Below are 21392 nucleotides of genomic sequence, written 5' to 3' on the forward strand. Positions count from 1 at the left end.
CTCAAGTCTTCTTGGGTATGAGGCTACAAGCTTGGCACACCTGTATTTGGGGAGTTTCTCCAATTCTTCTCTGTAGATCCACTCAAGCTCTGTCAGGTTGGATGGGGAGCACCGTTGCAGAGTTATTTTCAGGTCTCTCCAGAGATTCAAGATTGGGCTCTGGCTGAGCCACTCAAGGACATTGAGACTTGTCCCGAAGCCACTCCTGCATTGTCTTGGCTGTGTGCAGGGTCGTTGTCCTGCTGGAAGTTGAGCCTTCGCCCCAGTCTGAGGTCCTGAGCGCTCTGGAACAGGTTTTCATCAAGAATATCTCTGTACTTTGCTCCGTTCATCTTTCCCTTGATCCTGACTAGTCTCCCAGTCCCTGCTGTGGAAAAACATCCCCACAGCATGATACTGCCACCACCATGCTTCACCGAAGGGATGGTGCCAGGTTTCCTCCAGACGTGACACTTGGGATTCAGGCCAAAGAGTTCAATCTTGGTTTCATCAGATCAGAGAATCATACTTCTCATGGTCAGTCTTTTAGGTGCCTTTTGGCAAACTCCAAGCGGGCTGTCATGTACCTTTTACTGAGGAGTGGCTTCCGTCTGGACAATCTACCATAAAGGCCTGATTGGTGGAGTGCTGCAGAGATGGTTGTCCTTCTGGAAGGTTCTCCCATCTCCACAAAGGAACTCTGGAGCTCTGTCAGAGTGACCATCGGGTTCTTGGTCACCTCCTCGACCTAGGCACTTCTCCCCTGATTGCTCAGTTTGGTGGGGTGGCCAGCTCTAGGAAAAGTCTTGGTGATTCTAAACTTATTCCATTTTAGAATGGAGGCCACTGTGTTCTTGGGGACCTTCAATGCTGCAGAAATGTTTTCATATACACGATCCTGTATATGAGCTCTACGGACAATTCCGTCGACCTCATGGCTTAATTTTTGCTATGACATGCACTGTCAACTGTGGGACTTTATATAGACAGGTGTGCACCTTTCCAAATCATGTCCAATCAATCAATAGAATTTACCACAGGTAGACTCCAATCAAGTTATAGAAACGGCTCAAGGATGATCAATGGAAACGTGATGCACCTGAGCTCAATTGAGGCTCATACTAAAGGGTCTGAATACTTATGTAAAGAAGGTATTTCTAATTTTAAATATGTATAAAAAATGAAATGTTTTCACTATAATTATGGAGAATTGTGTGTAGATTGGATTCAATATAGTTTTATTCATCATTTTAGAATAAGGCTGTAACAAAATGTGGAAAAAGTCAAAGGGTCTGAATACTTTCCGAATGCACTGTACATTTATACTAGCAGACACAACACCATATGTCTATTAACTGTTGTTGTGATTTTAATACAGCATAGACATCTCTGGATGATTGTCACGCAGATTACCGCACCGTTTTCTGCTTGGGTTGAAAATCCAAGTCAAATCAGAATCATTCATAATGTAAAACAGCCATGAAATAAGAGAACACACTTGTCCCAGTCTGTGTGGTCGACTGTGCATGTGGTCTGCTTCTTGAGATGCATTGGCCTCCGTCATTGTGCCAAAGAAGTGGACCCCTGAGAATGAAATCACTGCCATTAAGACGTTATTGTGCACTTGAACCTAACTGTATGGAGCTCCCAGCATTCCCTGCACTCAAGCCAACCTCAACCGCAGGAGTGTGATAGACGTGACTGAATTTGAGAGGGTGTTCAGCACTGCTCAGAGAGCCCTCGACTGGGAACTATCGATTTCTCAAGAGCAAAGATTACTGCACACCGTTGATTCTGTTATGAAACAGAGAGAGAGTCTACAGAGAAACTAAACATAATTACTTTTCGGGAAACAATAGACACCAAATCGAAAAAGAAAACAAAGGACGTAATTCAATTTGTTGTCAGTGGGCTTCTAGTATATTTAAGACAGTTACACAGTCTTTCAAAACACTTTGCTCCAGATTGTGACTCCAACAAAGCTACCTTGGTTATTTATTTCATGAGCCCCTGTATTGCCAATGAAAATGTGCATGTTTTCACATCCTTACATGCATTTAGCTTTTTAAAAAAAATGGGGAGAAACACCAATATTGGCTCGACATCGTGTTTTTCAAAGGTTTCTTTGTTTTTGATCATTTGAAAGAGTTTGCAAGAGAGAAAATAGTGTATTTCACAGTAATTCATGGGGAAGCGAGCCAGCTGTAGCCCAGTCTTGATTAGACGAGGCCCAGAAGTGTAGCTGACTCAAAACCTCTGCTGCCTGCTGTCTGGTCAATAACAATGTTTCCTTGATTCAGCCCTACCCTCGTAAGCAGAGTGAATGTGAGATTACAGAGTCTGGCAACGCAAGATATGATAATGTTATTATATAACCGACTGAAATAATTCCAATACACATCATCCCATGGCAGGTCATCCCTGTGGTGTTCTGGAGTATGATAGGCCTATAAGATCAAACTGCCAACAAGTGTAAACAGCTACTGCAATACAGTGGAAAAAAACACTATTGGGCTCTTGATCAAACGTGGAGACAGGGGAGCATAATACTTTACCAACAAACAAAAAATGCTGTAGGAAGTGAAACTTGACAACCCTCAAATATGTACACATATTTCCATATTCAGTTTGATAGATTTGTATAATCATTTCTGAATGGCTCGAGGCGTCCACCAGGACCACCACAACATAGGCTTGCTGATGCATCACAAACCAGACGGTCTGATCTGCCAATACATTTGATGACAGTTCCCCATGGGAGACTGTCAACATCACAACACTGTATCCCCTAGCTGCAGCCTGTCACACAGAGAGAGGGGGAGAGATGGAGGAGAGAGGCGGAGGAGAAGGAGGAGAGGGAGTAAGACTGGGATGTGTTCATCACGCAGAAACGGGGTGGGACCTACCTGAATTTGTCCAATAGAAAACTGTTTGCTCGGTTTTCTTCCGTTTGGTTCTTAAAAAACAGTAAACGATTTCCGGAATGAATACGCCCCTGTAGTAGTTACAGCCTGTCAGAGGGTGAGGGATGGAGGTCGGGAGGAAATGTGAAGAGGGACAGAGGAAAAAGAGGAGAGGGAGGAAGCCTGTCGCATCTGACAGAAGGAACTGTCTCTCAGGGTTGTGTGAAGAAGAACAGCATTCTGAGGCACTCTGAGACCTGACCCCGAGACCCCTACAGTATCTGACATCCACACAGTCTGACTAGGCGTAAGAGACAGTCACAACTTATTCCCTCTTTACATCCAGCAGCATCAGCACAACTATCTTTCCCCAAACTCAGAAAAAGTCAGGCAGGTATGTCACAGATTAGGATAGCACAGCTATCAGCAAAAATGTGTGTATTAAAGGGGGATCGTATACCAGGTAGAGTCCTGGGGGCACCACATTTTTGTTAATTTACAACTTGTTTGTTTTAAGTGGTAAATTGGTTGACACAGGAGTAAAATGTTACCAAATATCGTACATTTTCTCAAATATCTGAACAGCAAATCCCTCTTTTAACAGAATGGGGGGGGGCCCCATCCTGCATTCCCGACCCCACATCAATTCCCCCAGTTCCCCAGCTCACCTGAGCCTGTCCTCCTCCTTCTTCCTCAGCTTCATGTCCCTCTGCACCACCTTCAGCACGTGCTCTGCCTCATTGTCCGTCAAGCCCGACAGGTCCAGCTTGCGCCCCATCTCTCCTGGCCTTGCCAACGCCACGGGGTACTGCTGCAGGGGGGCACTCGGGAGGCCGGGGCAGGGACAACCCTGCACAGGGTAGGAGATAGAGGGGGTTTAGAGAGAAGTGGTGGAGACGGTCCATAACTGTGTCTATCAAGACTTTCTACATTAAATGTTCCAGCGGTTTTGCTTTGTGTTATGTTGTACTGTAGTGTATTGATGACTAGGGATGCATGATATATCGGTAAGCATATCGGAATCGGATGATATTAGCTAAAAATGCCGCATCGGCCCGATGTTCAGTTTAACGCCAATGTGCAAAACCGATGTCAAAGCTGACCTGCATACCTTTATAACGTAGGTAGATGACGTAATGACGCCACTAAAAATACAGCGCTACACGTGCAACACAGCATTCCTAACCTAGCCCACAATGTCTGCTGTGTGGATCTATGTTGAAGATTCAAAGGATGATAACAAAAAGGCCATCTGCAACGTTTGTGCTGCTATTATTTCCAGAGGAAGGGAGAGAGTGAAATCTTTCAATACCACAAACCTAATTACTCACTTGAAAGTGCATCAGACTTTCAGCGACTACGTAGAACAAGAGCAGAAAAAAAACTAAGCGCACACTTCCAACTACTAAACAATTTCAAGTCGAGCAGTCATTTGAAAGAGTAAGAAAATTTCAGCGACACAGCTCAAAGGCGAAATCCATTAAAGCCAAGATAATGGAATTCAATTGCCCTTGACAATCACCCGTTCTCTGTCATGGATGATGTTATGTTGGCTTTCGCCAACTGGTCGAACACCTCGAGCCCCGGTACACACTACCAAGTAGGCACTATTTTTCAGATGTTGCCCTACAGGAGTTACACAGTATTGTTGAAACGCACATCCATGAGCTACTTGTCACTGCTATTAGCTTCACGACTGACATTTGGACCAGCGATGTCAGACTCATGAGCATGCTGAGTCTGACAGCACAGTGGGTCGACAATGATTTGATACTGAGGAAAGCCGTATTGCTCAAGAATGTGCTGGTTCTCATACTGCTTCTGCCATTTGAGAACATGTTTGAAACTTGTAAACATGAACACACTCCTCGCTCCATTCGAAACAACTGACTTGAGAAACAAGCTCATCAACTGCGTCTGCAGCAGACGTGATACCCTCTGTCATTGCATTGAAACACCTGATCAACAAAACTGCCGACGGAGACCGTATGGTTAAAACTTGCAAAATACACTACTCGAGGCTGTGAACAAGTGATTCGGTGGCATTCTCTGAGCCTCTTTACGGTGTCGCCACCCTGCTCGATGCTAGGTACATGGGCCGCTACGTCAATGCAGACAAGAAACAGGGTTTATGTTAAATGTTAGACACAGCTGGACAAGATGGTAACGGACACAGTGACAGTGCGCACCGAAGTAAGAGAACCCACGACCGAAGAGGCCACGGACAGACAGAGCGGAAACTTCACTGCTTGACATGCATGACGAAATCCTGGTTGAGAATGAAACGACTGAACAAATGAACAGCAAAACAACACAGGTGGTGAAAGAAATAGGTTTTGATTATGTTTTACTGGTAATGTTGACATACGTAAATGCCAACAAAATATATTTTTGGTCAGTGTGTGTTTCAACTATTTAACTGTACTAGAATGCTTAAAAAGGCCACTACAATTTTTAAATAAATACATTTTGGCAAGGTAAATATTGGATATCGATATCGGCCAAAAATGTCATATCGGTGCATCCCTATTGATGACCTCACAAAATGCATTTCTATGTAAATGGACAATAAAGTTATCATATGGTACAAGCGTATGAGTGTGGATGCAGCACATCCCTATTGAGTGAGATGAGAGGGGATGGAGAGAATGGAGATTCATAAGATCCGACAATTATGTGCTACATTATTGACCTAGACAACATGAACATCATCACTTCATTTACTCAGTCTTGCTCAAGCCTCATCATCAGAACCTTTTTTGACAAGGTTTATTTATTTTTTTATTTTATTTAACTAGGCAAGTCAGTTAGGAACAAATTCTTATTTATAACGAACGCCTAGGAATAGTGGGTTAACTGCCTTAACGATTTTTACCTTGTCAGCTCGGGGATTCGATCAAGCAACCTTTCAGTTACTGGTCCGATGCTCTAACCCCTAGGCTACCTGCCGCCCCTAGGCTACCTGCCACCCCTAGGCTACCTGCCGCCCCTAGGCTACCTGCCGCCCCTAGGCTACCTGCCGCCCCTAGGCTACCTGCCGCCCCTAGGCTACCTGCCGCCGCTATCTAATTGGAAATCAATTTCCAATATCATATTGTATGTTATAAACACATCTCTGGGAGGTGTGTACAAATCAAATCAAAGTTTATTTGTCACGTGCGCCGAATACAACAGGTGTATTAGACCTTCCAGTGAAAAGCTTTCTTACAGGCTCTAACCAATAGTGCAAAAAAGGTATTAGGTGTAAGTAAAGAAAGTAAAAAGACAGGCTACATACAGTAGTGAGGCTATAAAAGTAGTGAGGCTATAAAAGTATACAGCCACTGGTTAGTCAGGCTGATTGAGGTAGTATGTACATGTAGATATGGTTAAAGTGACTATGCATATATGATGAACAGAGATTAGCTACTTCAAGGTATTGGAGTGGCCATCACAAAGCCCTGACCTCAATCCTATAGAACATTTGTGGGCAGAACTGAAAAAGCTTGTGCGAACAAGGCCTACAAACATGACTCAGTTACACCAGCTCTATTAGGAGGAATGGGACAAAATTCACCCAACTTATTGTGGGAAGTTTGTGGCAGGCTATGAGAAACATTTGACCCAAGTTAAACAATTTAAAGGCAATGCTACCAAATACTAATTGAGTGTATGTAAACTTCTGACCCACTGGGAATGTGATGAAAGAAATAAAAGCTGAAATAAATCACTCTACTCTTATTCTGACATTTCACATTCTTAAAATAAAGCGGTGATCCTAACTGATCTAAGACAGGTAATTTTTACTAGGATTAAATGTCAGGAATTGTGAGTTTAAATGTATTTGGCTAAGGTTTGTAAACTTCTGTATATTGCTCGGTCTCTGACGTACAGTAGGAGAAAAGAACAGCGCTATTTGGTCTAAGTACATTTTAGACATTTAATTTACTTGTGATACTTAAATATATTTAAAACCAAATACTCAAGTCGTATTTTACTCGTGACTTTCAATTCTGAGTCATTTTCTACTAAGATATATTTACTTTTACTCAAATATGATAATTTAGTACTTTTTCCACCAATGCTGCTTGACCTGGGCTGGAGCACACCGGTAGTGCGTTCCAGCATCTTAAATGATCTACTACTTGAGTTCCTGCACCTCTTATAGAATATTAGCTTAAAAGTTCCTGCACCAAATACCCAAGATTCAGACTCCTAATTATCCTTACACCTATGAAGACTAGCCACTTCCATAACACTCAAAAGTTGGTTTCTCCTTCAACCGATTGTAGGATAGAACCCCTACACTACTGGGGTGCTAATTATTTCACTAAATCAAGAGAAGGCCAAGTGTTTACTATATAAAAATGCTTTTATTTGTCAAAAATATGTCATTTTTTGTTGTTGAACAAAATAGGTAAAAAGTCCAATTATAAAATACAACATCTCTAATTAAATACAAATAAGTGTACAAGATAACATAATAAAACAAATACAAATCTAAAAGTAATTAAAAAGTTAAATTAAATAACCCAAAATACAATTGCACTGCATTCACAGTGGGAAAGTGTCCTGGCATTTTCTACTGTATATCCCACTCTGAAGGTTGCAATACCATGCTGTTCTTTCCTTGTATTTCTGCCTGATTGGAACCTGCTTCTGAACACAAATTCAGAAAGCAGATGCACACGAGTGGCTTCAAGACACCCCGTGGTACAATGCCTGTGTCCCTCCTGATAAAAAAAGAATCATGGTGATGACAGAGGGAGCAAGGGGAGAATACAGTACAAGGCCATCAATCGTCCTACCCCTCGACTCTGGACTTCCTCTCGCTGAATGCTCGGTCTCTTACGTACAGTAGGAGAAAAGAACAGCGCTATTTGGTCTATTGTACTGCATCTGCCTTGGGGAGGGCCATATAGGTAGGTAGGTCATATTCTGTATCCCAAATGGCACCCTATTCCCTATATAGTCCACTCCTTTTGACCAGAGCCCAAAATACAATTACTGTATAGACTAGAGGAGGGAAAATGCATCATTACTCACAACCCACAGGGGGCGGCAATTATTCAGTCCTGCTTTTTGTAGTCATGTCAAGGACAGTGGGTGGAGGGCATCAATTACGCCAGTGTGTGTGTTTGAGTGTGTGTGTGTGTCAGAGCGCATCTGCTCGCCGCGGTGACTCAGAGATTTGAGCTCCGTGGAAGCCACCGTTCACACTGCCCACAAGACCGTTTCCATTTATGATGCATTCCTGAATCCAGCAGCACAGTGGGATGTGTGAGTTACACACTGTTTGCATCCCAAATGGGTCAAAGGTAGTGCACTATGTAGGGAATAGGGTGCCATTTCAAATCAAATCAAAGTTTGTCACGTGCGCAGAATACAACAGGTGTAGGTAGACCTTACAGTGAAATGCTTACTAACAGGCACCAATAGTGCGGGGAAAAAGGTGTGTGTGTGTGTGTGTGTAGGTAAGTAAAGAAATAAAACAGTAAAAAGACATTTGAAAATAAGAGTAGCAAGGCTATATACAGACACCGGTTAGTCAGGCTTATTGAGGTAGTATGTACATGTAGGTATGGTTAAGGTGACTATGCATATATGATGAACAGAGAGTAGCAGTAGCATTAAAAGAGGGGTTGGCGGGTGGTGGGACACAATGCAGATAGCTCAGTTAGCCAATGTGCGGGAGCACTGGTTGGTCAGGCCATTTAAGTAGTATGTACATGAATGTATAGTTAAAGTGACTATGCATATAAGATAAACAGAGAGTAACAGGGGGGGGGGGGTCTGTTACCTGTTCAGGAGTCTTATGGCTTGGGGTTAAAAACTGTTGAGAAGCCTTTTCGTCCTAGACTTGGCACTCCGGTACCGCTTGCCATGCGGTAGTAGAGGGAACAGCCTATGACTAGGGTCTTTGACAATTTTTAGGACCTTCCTCTGACACCGCCTGGTGTAGAGGTCCTGGATGGTAGGCAGCTTTGCCCCAGTGATGTACTGGGCCGTAGGCACGCGGGACCCATCTACAGATACCAAACTGTGCTGATCTGCTACGGTGCTTGGGGATTGTGTCCACAACGTTTCAATGTCTTATAAAATGGGTATGGTCTATCGCAATCCTACAAGACATGTGAACTCCCAGACAATAGCTAAATTTACCTGAAAGAGCTAAGAGAAAAGGTTGCTTTTTTTCAGTGAGTCCTTACATGCACTAGTGAATGAAAACAACAACATACCAAATCACAACAGGTGTCATGTGACTTATGTCTACTAAAGACAGGGAATCAGACACTCCCATACAGAAAGCCTACGCTCAGAGTGAAGTTTTCCCCAGGTACGAACCCCAGATCCACGTCTACGGGAAATTTCTACCTACTCCCCTAAGGACTGTTAGGTTCTTATTTTTCCAGAGTAAATAACTCACAGACACTAGAGAAGCCACGTTTATTCATTCCCCAAAGGTTCTGTACAGCTGAAAACAGACAACTCAACATTTGTCCCACTCAGATATATTTATCCCACTTAAGACACTCCTCCTTCTTACAGTGTATGGCTCCACAGGAAAGAAGGTAACCATGTTATTAACCCTGATTACTCCCTTAAGGGGAACTGACCTCACCCCTCACCTCAACCCCTCCACCAATATCCATCTGTCTTAACCTATATCAACACGTCGCTCTCCTCTCCTCCATCAACACATTCCAAAGCCTTCTTCAGAGAACCATTAACTTTCTCCTTTGATTCTTCTCTATCATTTATTTCATCTCAATGTTCAAAATATTGAACCCAACAGTACCAACATTATAGGAGCATATCAAATTGAGTGTCAAATGAAAGCTACTTCTATATTTTGGGGAAATGGAGGCATAGATACATTTTTCAACCATTTCCCCATCTTAAAAATTAGTTAAGTAATGCTTTGATTTCTGGTCAAACATATGGAAAAGGGGTCTTAGAAAATGTCTACCAGAAAAAAAGTCTGAAAAAAAGGTATTAGAAATAAATCAAAACACAATCATGTTGAAGTGAAGACCCCTGCCAACTAATATCAACAGATATTTAGTTTTGGATAGATTATTTGCCTTCTGTAACAAACATTGCCTTGTGCCTTGTAATTCCGTTACCAAAAAATGTATATCTTTAAGATATCTTCACATTTCTCTGCAGCATGAGCAGGGAGGATAATGAAAGTTACACAAGTAACAATTAAGAAGGTAGACCAGCTTGGACGCTATACCATATACCAGAGTATTTGGAAACATTATGAGATGAAGAACGCAATGTGCTTTAACTCACCTGTCACATTATTATGAAGCTTATGGTAGTCCCCAGTCACGCGTCACATGGTGTTGGTTTACAAGCATACAATGACGAGAGACCAGAGCCTTGTGAGTCACTTACTGTTGTGCAGCATGCGCCAGGTGATTACAGTATGGAATTCACCAGCTAGATATCTTATAACTATTCAATTAACTGTCTAAAATGTGCTAAATGCTCTAAGTTGTGTATTTGGTTTGCTAATTTAGTAGCTAGTTAACTATCTAGCTCAGTTGTTAGCTTCTTCCTTAAATCAAGCTTTCGCTTGGTAACAGCAGAGGATCCCCTCCTGGATCAAGAGCCTTGCTGGCTAATATTTGTTTCATGCGTGAGGTAAACTGTGAGTAGTATTTTTGAGTTATTTGTATACTTGTGTAGTTTAGGTCAGAAACTGTACCAAATTTTGGCAATGCGCTTCTTTGCATTCTCTTTGGGATTTTACATGTACTTAGTATTAGCATTGCTAACCTTCCGATTACAGAGTATAAGTGGGGTTTGAAGACAGTGCTCCTTGTGTTCAGTGTCGGTATTACCGAATATCCCGGTATGGCACAAGGTCGGTATGACAATCTGGATACCGCCCAAGCCTGCCTAGTTAGTTAGTTAGTTAGTTAGTTAGTTAGTTAGTTAGATATATCAGTTTATCATTTTTTTAATTTATTATTAAAACTCAGAATTGTTACCCATTCAGTAACATAATTACTGAAAAAAATCTATAACGGAATACTGCAATTCAATTGGCTACAATGGGAAATCAGAGTACAGAAATCAAGTTCAGCTCATCTCTCTCTCTCTCACCCATGAGCCCCCTCTTTACATTTACTATAACCAGCATCTGCACCTACTGAGCACTGACCGACAAAGAACATCCATGGAAGTTAAAAAGCAGTTTAAATTTGGTCAGTCCGCCCTGGCCTTGATTTCAACACCCACAGATGTGTTTGGATCTGGTTCGGGCCGGCCGTGATTTCAACGTCTACAGATGTAGATTTTTGGTCCGGACTGGCCGTGATTTGTCCCAAACGTAGACGTCCATGATTGGTGACAGACCAAATTGGAACCAATCATAGACAACAATGTTTCACAAGTTTGGACAGCACATTCCAGTGAAGCACAGTTGCGTACGGTACAGTAAAAGTAGTGAATAATGTATAATGTACTGTATTGTACTCTACTGTATTGTACTCTGCTGTACTGTGATGTCTAAACTTGTGAAACATAGATGTTTTTTCTGCAGACATCTTTGAATCTTAATTTGAAGCCTACCGTGCCTTCAGAAATTATTTATACCCCTTGATTAAAAAAGAAATCTAAATTGATTAAATTGTTTTGTTTGTTTGTTTCAGACCGAGGCTCTGCATCTGTCATCGTGCTCCTAGACCTTAGTGCTGCTTTTGATACCATCGATCACCACATTCTTTTGGAGAGATCGAAACCCAAATTGGTCTACACGGACAAGTTCTGGCCTGGTTCAGATCTTATCTGTCGGAAAGATATCAGTTTGTCTCTGTGAATGGTTTGTCCTCTGACAAATCAACTGTACATTTCGGTGTTCCTCAAGGTTCCGTTTTAGGACCACTATTGTTTTCACTATATATTTTACCTCTTGGGGATGTCATTCGAAAACATAATGTTAACTTTCACTGCTATGCGGATGACACACAGCTGTACATTTCAATGAAACATGGTGAAGCCCCAAAATTGCCCTCGCTAGAAGCATGTGTTTCAGACATAAGGAAGTGGATGGCTGCAAACTTTCTACTTTTAAACTCGGACAAAACAGAGATGCTTGTTCTAGGCCCCAAGAAACAAAGAGATCTTCTTTTGAATCTGACAATGAATCTTAATGGTTGTACAGTCGTCTCAAATAAAACTGTGAAGGACCTCGGCGTTACTCTGGACCCTGATCTCTCTTTTGAAGAACATATCAAGACCATTTCAAGGACAGCTTTTTTCCATCTACGTAACATTGCAAAAATCAGAAACTTTCTGTCCAAAAGTGATGCAGAAAAATTAATCCATGCTTTTGTCACTTCTAGGTTAGACTACTGCAATGCTCTACTTTCCGGCTACCAGGATAAAACAATAAATAAACTTCAGTTAGTGCTAAATACGGCTGCTAGAATCCTGACTAGAACCAAACAATTTGATCATATTACTCCAGTGCTAGCCTCCCTACACTGGCTTCCTGTCAAAGCAAGGGCTGATTTCAAGGTTTTACTGCTAACCGACAAAGCATTACATGGGCTTGCTCCTACCTATCTCTCTGATTTGGTCCTGCTGTACATACCTACACGTACGCTACGGTCACAAGACGCAGGCCTCCTAATTGTCCCTAGAATTTCTAAGCAAACAGCTGGAGGCAGGGCTTTCTCCTATAGAGCTCCATTTTTATGGAGCGAGCGGTCTGCCTACCCATGTCAGAGACGCAAACTCGGTCTCAACCTTTAAGTCTTTACTGAAGACTCATCTCTTCAGTGGGTCATATGATTGAGTGTAGTCTGGCCCAGGAGTGGGAAGGTGAACGGAAAGGCTCTGGAGCAATGAACCGCCCTTGCTGTCTCTGCCTGGCCGGTTCCCCTCTATCCACTGGGATTCTCTGCCTCTAACCCTATTACAGGGGCTGAGTCACTGGCTTACTGGGGCTCTCTCATGCCGTCCCTGGAAGGGGTGCGTCACCTGAGTGGGTTGATTCACTGATGTGGTCATCCTGTCTGGGTTGGCGCCCCCCTCCCTTGGGTTGTGCCATGGCGGAGATCTTTGTGGGCTATACTCAGCCTTGTCTCAGGATGGTAAGTTGGTGGTTGAAGATATCCCTTTAGTGGTGTGGGGGCTCTGCTTTGGCAAAGTGGGTGGGGTTATATCCTTCCTGTTTGGACCTGTCTGGGGGTGTCCTCGGATGGGGCCACATTGTCTCCTGACCCCTCCTGTCTCAGCCTCCAGTGTTTATGCTGCAGTAGTTTATGTGTCGGGGGGCTGGGTCAGTTTGTTATATCTGGAGTACTTCTCCTGTCCAATTCAGTGTCCTGTGTGAATCTAAGTGTACATTCTCTAATTCTCTCCTTCTCTCTCTCTTTCTCTCTCTCGGAGGACCTGAGCCCTGGGACCTTGCCCCAGGACTACCTGACATGATGACTCCTTGCTGTCCCCAGTCCACCTGGCCGTGCTGCTGCTCCAGTTTCAACTGTTCTGCCTTATTATTATTCGATCATGCTGGTCATTTATGAACATTTGAACATCTTGGCCATGTTCTGTTATAATCTCCACCCGGCACAGCCAGAAGAGGACTGGCCACCCCACATAGCCTGGTTCCTCTCTAGGTTTCTTCCTAGGTTTTGGCCTTTCTAGGGAGTTTTTCCTAACCACCGTGCTTCTACACCTGCATTGCTTGCTGTTTGGGGTTTTAGGCTGGGTTTCTGTACAGCACTTTGAGATATCAGCTGATGTACGAAGGGCTATATAAATACATTTGATTTGATATGTACATGTCTTTACTCATGCTGAACAAATTTGCCTTATTTTTTGAAAACCTTTCCCAATAACAACACATTCCGTATGTAGGCCCTTGGTATATTTCTTAATTTAGTTTGAGAAAGGATAAGGGATTGGTTTAGAGATGGCTGAGAAATGTGTAAGTCAGGTAAGTTTTGATAAAATCAAATCTGCTTTTATGTGTCCATTTAAACTCTTTGAAAAACCACTTCACAATGGCCTATGAACTTGTAATGGTTTAGGGTATCAAAGACATTACCATGGTGAACCATGTTAACTTTGGCATTGATATCTTAAAAAAGAAGGCAAATATTAACTATTCACTTTTTGGACTATGTTACGCTAATGCTTAAAATAATCATAACAAATCTGACTAAAAGTTAGATTCACTCTAAACTTGGTTTTTGGACTCATCACAATAATAATCATAGATGTATTTTATATAGTGCTTGTCATTACAAAGAGAATCTCAAAGACGCTGTAAAAAAACGAATGTAGAGATTTGGCAGGTCTTGGATGATGGTATTCCACAGCTTCAGATGATAAGGTGTTGTTCAGCCAGTCAGACAAATCAAGAATCTGATTTTACATGTCCATTTAAACCACTGTAAATCCACTCCACAGTGGCCTATCAACTTGAAACTTGTCATCGCCATCACTAAGATTAACCACATTGAATTTGGTATTGATATATAAAAAAGGAAACCACTCACAACTCATTATTTGCATATGTAATGCTAATGCTCAAAATAATCTGCAATCCTCATCTCCTCCTTTACTCATGATTGCACAAAGGAAGACAGTTCCTACATGATAGGCTTGCTTTGTTATCCAACTGATCTGGTGTCCTTTCGATCATCCTGTGAACCCCGTTCATTGCTGCTCTCAGCTATATTTATCTAGTGTTTCAATTGATGCTTTCTCTTTAAGTAAACAAACAATGTTAGTTGTTGTTCAGCTTTGACTTCCCTGGCCTTTGTGTGTGTGACTAAATGAGAGACAATAATAACACCATGTGTATTGAGAGCATATGTATTGAATAGATACAGTATGTAACAGCAACATACAGGCCAGGACTGTGGATACCAGATGGAACTGGGTCAGACTGAAGAACATCTCAGCTGAGGATGTCCAAGGTTAGGAGGGTATGCTATTCTTCAGAGACAAACCCACACACTCAAATGGAAATTCACACATACATCGACACAGGTACATCCATCCACACACGATATTATGCACAGACCTACTAACACATTGTGACATGAAACCACACACTGACAACCTTATTGTATGTTGGCTAGGCTGTCTGATACATACAGTAATGGTGTCAATGCAACCCAGCTAGGGCTCCACAGCAGATTAATGCATAACAAGCAGGCCTGTGAGCTCAAAGGGCAGGGGCAGCCAAGCACTAAATTAACTGCTTGTTTTAGCCTCTCGGAGGCTAGCTTAAGGATCAGTGCTTACCCTCAACCAGAAGGGAGAGGACAGCTCTCACTATCTGCATCCGTAATGACACCCTTATTGTAAATAGTGCACTACTTTAGACAAGGGCCCAAAGGGCTCTGTTCAAAATAAGTGCAATATGGAGGGTATATGCTGCCATTTGTTACGCATCCACTGAGTGAGAAAGAAATTTGAATTCTAAGAGGTATCTTATGAATAAAATGAAAGGACTTAGCCACTTGAAGTTTATCCATTGGCCTATGGTGTGTGACCAATAGCAAGGCTCTGTGCTTTCAGGGTTAATGTTGGAGATGGAGGGTGTGAAAACAACTGAATACATAGATGGCACCCTATTCCCTATATAGTGCACTACTTTTCACCAGAGCCAAGCACTATGGGAATTAGGGTGCTATTTCGGACCTATTCTGGGCCCTGTACGTGGGAACGCAGGTTTCAGGTTGGGAAGAACACCTGATCATTTGTCACTGTCTTACATCGTATCACACCCTGCATATTCCTCCCAATTACCACCCTCTATAGTAGGCGGCAAGGTGAGAATAAGCTGCATTGTATTCGCAACCTGCAGTATCCAACTGTTTCTGTGAATAAACTATTGTGTAACTGTGCTGATGACATCACTTAACAAAAAAACACCTTTCACCAAATACATATGAATTAAAAAAGGAGACAGGATCCTAGAATGATAACATCAACATAACACACCATACAGGTCTATAATAAACATTGATAGCCTATCAGATGTACACAATGTGGCATATTGATGTTAATTATTGTGAGTAGCCAATTGTTAACCTAGAGTAGGATAGTTGAATTTAAAGACAATATTTTGCCAATCAAAGATAAACATAGACAGGTGCAGTAGTATAATAAGGCCTGCTTTTTTATGTGTCCATAAGATAATAACACTTAGCATTTTGCAGTCTGTATTGTCATACATTTTCACACATCACCTTGCTGACCAACAGGTGAGAACAATGGCATCACTAAGTCTAGGCATCACAGTGTCTGCAGCCAACACTCAGTATGCATGCTTGCTTTGCTTATTTTAAGGCTCCAAATACAAAGTATACATCATGGGATATAATATTACATTAGTAATATAAAACCCCCACCAGTCCAACAGTCCAGACACTGAAGGTATGACTGCAAGCCGTCACTTTTTGGCAGCCTAACACACATCGCATTTCTCCCGCTGATCCCCCAATCCGCTCTCGTGACTCACTCTTACCCATATTCATTCATTGCCATGGTTTTGACCTAGGCTACTCCTCCTTGCACCGTCAGAGGCATCCAAACACTTGTTCACAATTACCTATATTAGCCTGTATATTACCGCTGCATCCTGAAATTGACCATGTTGTGCCTGATATGTCGCATTTACACCGATTGCCAGGTCTCTTTATGCATTTTGCATGAATGAAATTATATTTCTATGGCTATAACTACATTGACGTTTAAATCAGGGTGTAATCTACGCAATCCTTTTTTCCTCAGATCGAACCTCGTGAATTCAATTGCTGCAGTGCAGCTATCCATCCATTGAAACACATTATCAATGTCATGCATGAACATCAGCGATCAACATGCATAACAGGTGGCGTTGATAAACGAATGTGGTGAGGGGATTTCGGTTCCCGCTATGTTGCGTCACCTTTATCAGAAAACAGGCTAATGAATAAAAAAAATAGGTCATATCTGTCCACATGGATAGGCTATAACGAGGTAAACAAACGTATAGATAGAGGCTAGCTTGCATGATAGGCCTGTCTACCTATTTCTCAACAAGGACAAAGTTTATTTCAATCTTGAATCTGGGCATTCTTAATTTTGGTCAATGCTACTTGCGATCATATGGCAAAGGTAGACTATAATAACTCAAAAGGAGAAGTTGAATTGATAATCGATCACTTACACGAGATCAATGGGCGCCGGATGACCGCCAGCTACAGACTCCAAACAGAGCGCTCTCCCAGACACACAACGTGGGAGGATGCGTTCAGATACGTCTACAAGGGTAAACTTCCTCCAGATATGTCTCTCAAATACTTTGACTACCTTTCCTTCGGGTTATTTTCCCTACGCAGCGGTTGCAGCAGGGACCGTAGAAGAGTCACGAGGTTTGGATTACAGTGAGAGGGCGCAGACCCGCTGAGGTGAGACTTTACGTATCGTTGTTCTCCTTGTGTTGATGATTCTCCTGCCAATTTCAAAAAATATCTGGGTAGCATAAAACTGGAAAGATAGTCAGGCGCACCTTGTTCTCGGTGTCTCTGTCATGCAACGCGGTGAGATCCAGCTGCTGATTCCATCCTCTTGTCAGCACCTGGGCATGCTGTGAGATAGCCAATCAGAGAGCCTCAAGCCGACACTGGTACTCGAGGAGGCAGCGCGAGCCCTGCTACAGCAGAATTAACTCGCGCGGGGCGTTCATTCATAACGCCACTGGCACTCTGTTGAGATCTGCGTGCAGAGACAAAGGCATGGTAAACTAATTAGACATGCAGTATCTCTCTGTCTCTCTTGGTGCCCGCTGGATCAAAGAACTCAATTAACACGAAATGAATATAAAATTCTGCTGTGTAGGCTGGATGGTGAGCTGATAACGTTCATTGGACTTTGCTTTAGAAATCAGGGGGCACAGTGCATATTCTCCATTCAAATTCAAATTAAGCCTGTTCTTTAAAGACCCTCTTTCTTTCTAGTTTACCATTCTGCCATGCATGCAACCCCGAACAAACTGATAAGTAGGCTATAGAAAATTAGAAACTTTCATGTTATGCAAATGTGGGTAGAAGTAATTTAGAAGTTCAACAACTCAGTCTGTTCAAGCCAACCCCCAATGATAAATAACGGAGTCTTTACCAACCGAAACCTCATAAATCCGGATAAACATGAACATTCTATTATTTGGCCTCATCAAGTGGGGAGCAGAGTTAGTGTGTCAACATAGATTTTTCCCTCTGCTCTGAAAACATCACCATCTCAGCATAATCAATCGTTGTTCCTGCTGAATCAGGGCTTGGCACATGAACCCTCAGCAATGGATTGCGAAGCAGGGTGGGGGGTGAGCAGTGGCTGGGGTGGTGTGCAGAGATCTGGACAGAAGCCACAAAGGAGCCTAAGGAGAAGGTGGAGGCTTTGTCTCTTTGTCAACGCTTGATCTGCTAGGAAAGTGCTGAGAAGAGCAATGTAGTGGAGAAAAAGAAGAAGACAGCAAAGCACTTTTGATTTCAGCAAAGAGAACAGCATGAATAAGATCCAGCCCATTTCCTCCTCCACTCTCTGACACTCACAATAGACAGACAGCTATGGTGCCTTACACAGATTAGATGTCCCTGTGGGGACCTCTGGGGCTTTTTCGTCACTCTCTGTGTTCAAACTAGTATGACAGACTTTCAACACAAATGAAGAGTACTACACACGATCAAATAGGTTAATGCTGACAAAAAATACTGTGCTGTGAATGGACACCTATCCTGGACCTCCAAATGAAGGAAGTGGAGTGACAGAACTTTCTATTTCATCCCAGATACACTGTGGGTTCCTGTCTATACCTGTATGCTTATGTTCCCTCTGAGGCAAGACTAAACCGTTAAAACACCAAAACAAGTGTGCAGATTACTTCATCTTATTTATGAATGCAAAATATTTTCATATGTTTAAACAAAATGTAAATGCAATATATCATGACGTGCGCACGCAATTAAAAGTAATAACTGTCTAAAAATATATAACGTTCACATTCATGTTTTGCGTTGGATCTCTTCTTCATATCAAATTGAATAGAATAACTCACAATTAATCACTAGCATTGTAGAAGTCCTTCATGTAGGCCTGAACCCCTATGACTCATCAGGACTAGTCATTGTGAAGATCTTTAAAGGATCCACAATTAATGTGTCCCAAAAATCACTTGTCTGGGACAGAGCTTCTTTATTACAGCCACTTTATTACATTCTCAGAAATAGTTCATATTAGCTTCCAGTGAGTGTATGAAATAAATTGCAGCTAATGAAGCGAACGGGAAGAGATAAGAAAGTTCATTAACTTCTATTGAATACCATCTACTTTATTTCCTTTGAGGACCAACTACAGTCGTTATCATGACATTAGCATTTGAATAATGAACACTAGATTGTCACCATCAACAGTCTGTCATTACAATGGTTGTTAGGCCGTGATATACAAATCCAAATGGATTAATTGACATGGAGAATCTTCTCACAGTGTACGGATACAAATCTGCTCATTACATTACTAACCACAACAGACTAAAATCCTGTTCAGGGGGGTTTACTGGTACATCAAGGTGCCTCATGCTAGAGCAGGGATTGTCAACTGGTGGCCCGCGGGGCCAAATACGTCCCACGGCTGAATTTATTTTGCCCCTCGAAGTTGAGACGCAAAATTATTTTAATTTAGGAAATCTATTCCCAAGTGTTTCCACTCATAAATAGAGCAACTAGCTCTTTGTCTCAATTCAAAATAAGACGTTCATCCATGTTTCTCAAATGTTAAATTTAGAAGTTGAGTGTTTGAGGTCAAGTTTATACATTAACTCAGTGTTTTTAAGGTCAGGGATGAGTTTAGGCATTAACTGAAATATTTTAAGGATTAAGGTTTGTGATAGACTTAAAATTAAAACTTTAAATCGCTGGATTTGAACTTGCAACCTCTGGAATCTCACACGGGATGATGTACAGTGTGTACAAGTCATGTCCTCTGTCAGATGTCTCCATCTATATCTTCACTTTCCTAGTTGATGTTGACATAATCTCAGATACAACAGAATACGTACTAATGCTTATGTAACGCACTCTTTGGAGGGTTCAGAGAGTGGAACATCAATCATCAACATCCAATCCCCTTAAAAACTGTGGACAGTAAAACACATCGATCATACCAGGTGAGTGGGTGATGTGATTGATAACATGAATGGTCATCAGTGGTTGAATCCTCAAGAGTCTATTGACACACCAGTGCGTCAATCTAAGTAGCATGATACTAAAAATCCCCATCAAAATCAATCAATTTAAGCTAGAGATACACATGGCCTGCGTCTCGATTCATCGCATCCGCCTATGTGGGTATCCCGCATCTGCGGTGGAAGGTGGCCGAGCTAGAGCGGTGTTTGTCAGACCATGAGACATCCCCAAAATCAGTCTTCTCACAGAAACGTCTGTAGTGTCCGAACAGTTTGGCCTTCAGTCTATGGAAAGATGAGATTCTCGTGATGGTGTTCTCTGTTTTGCTCTACGACCCCCACAAGCCCCATCGGTGGTACATCTGAAGTCGGTACCACCGATGTGCCAACTTCTGTCTGTAGCGTCATGGAACTCGTCTGAAGGTAACCGGTACCAGTTTAAAAAAGTAGAAAGGGTAGTTTTGTGCCAACAACAGAAATGGGGTTAAGTGGGTGTCCAAAAAACACAAATATTTCCTTAGCTTTCTTATTTCTCCTAGATTAAGGAAAGAAACTTCAAAACCTTATTCCTAATGATTTATTTTTTCAATTTATGAATGTGTTATTCAACGCGTTTCTATGGGCTATAGTAGTAAAGGCCAAATTCTATATTTATGTATTTTTTGATACCTACAGGGATCCTAAAATTCAAAATCAAATAGATAAATTATCCATGGTATGACCATCTAAAAACAATAGCTTAGTAGACCCCCCCCTAAAGACTTAGACTTTTAGAAGTGAATGGTCACTTATGGTTATCAATGTTTAATGGTTCCTTGTGGATCAGCAAATCTATCTAATCATCTATCTAATCATGCTGAGTCACTGCAGCCTGAGCTCAGCTTCAGACCATCGGCAGATGAATACTGTTAAGCAGATCTAAAGCAGAATTGCAACAAGCTCCTCGTCATACATGGAAGAAAGAGAACATGTTTTCCGACCAACGATGCATTATTTGGCCCTTAATACATTTGAGGCTGCTTCTTACAGGTGTTTTTCCAGCATTCAGCGAGGAACATAGGACTCATTACTGGTACATGTACTGTCACACCCTGACCTTAGTATTCTTTGTTTTCCTTGCTATTTTGGTTAGGTCAGGGTGTGACATGGGTGATGTATGTGTTTTTGTCTTGTCTAGGGTTTTTTGTATGTTTATGGGGCTGTCCCTTTCTAGGTATAGTGTATGTCTGTGGTTGCCTAGATTGGTTCGCAATTAGAGGCAGCTGTCAATCGTTGTCTCTGATTGGGAACCATATTTAGGCAGCCATATTCTGTGGGTACTTTGTGGG

General features: G+C 42.1%; 1 protein-coding gene across 4 annotated transcripts in view; it reads right to left on the bottom strand.

Annotated features, from left to right (window-relative positions):
* The window catches only part of myripb (myosin VIIA and Rab interacting protein b), a 175621-nt gene extending 158199 nt beyond the window's left edge, over positions 1-17422 (bottom strand). For all 4 annotated transcript variants that reach the window (XM_064941846.1, XM_064941845.1, XM_064941844.1 and 1 more), the window contains exons 1-2: positions 17053-17422; positions 3551-3732 (exon numbers count right to left, since the gene is read on the bottom strand). In XM_064941846.1, the coding sequence (XP_064797918.1) occupies positions 3551-3660 (110 nt within the window). In that variant the 5' untranslated portion in view covers positions 3661-3732; positions 17053-17422. The remainder of the gene's footprint in view (positions 1-3550; positions 3733-17052) is intronic.
* Between the last annotated feature and the right edge of the window lie 3970 nt (positions 17423-21392).

The sequence above is a fragment of the Oncorhynchus masou genome, chromosome 28, assembly GCF_036934945.1.
Source record: "Oncorhynchus masou masou isolate Uvic2021 chromosome 28, UVic_Omas_1.1, whole genome shotgun sequence".
Lineage (NCBI taxonomy): Eukaryota > Metazoa > Chordata > Actinopteri > Salmoniformes > Salmonidae > Oncorhynchus > Oncorhynchus masou.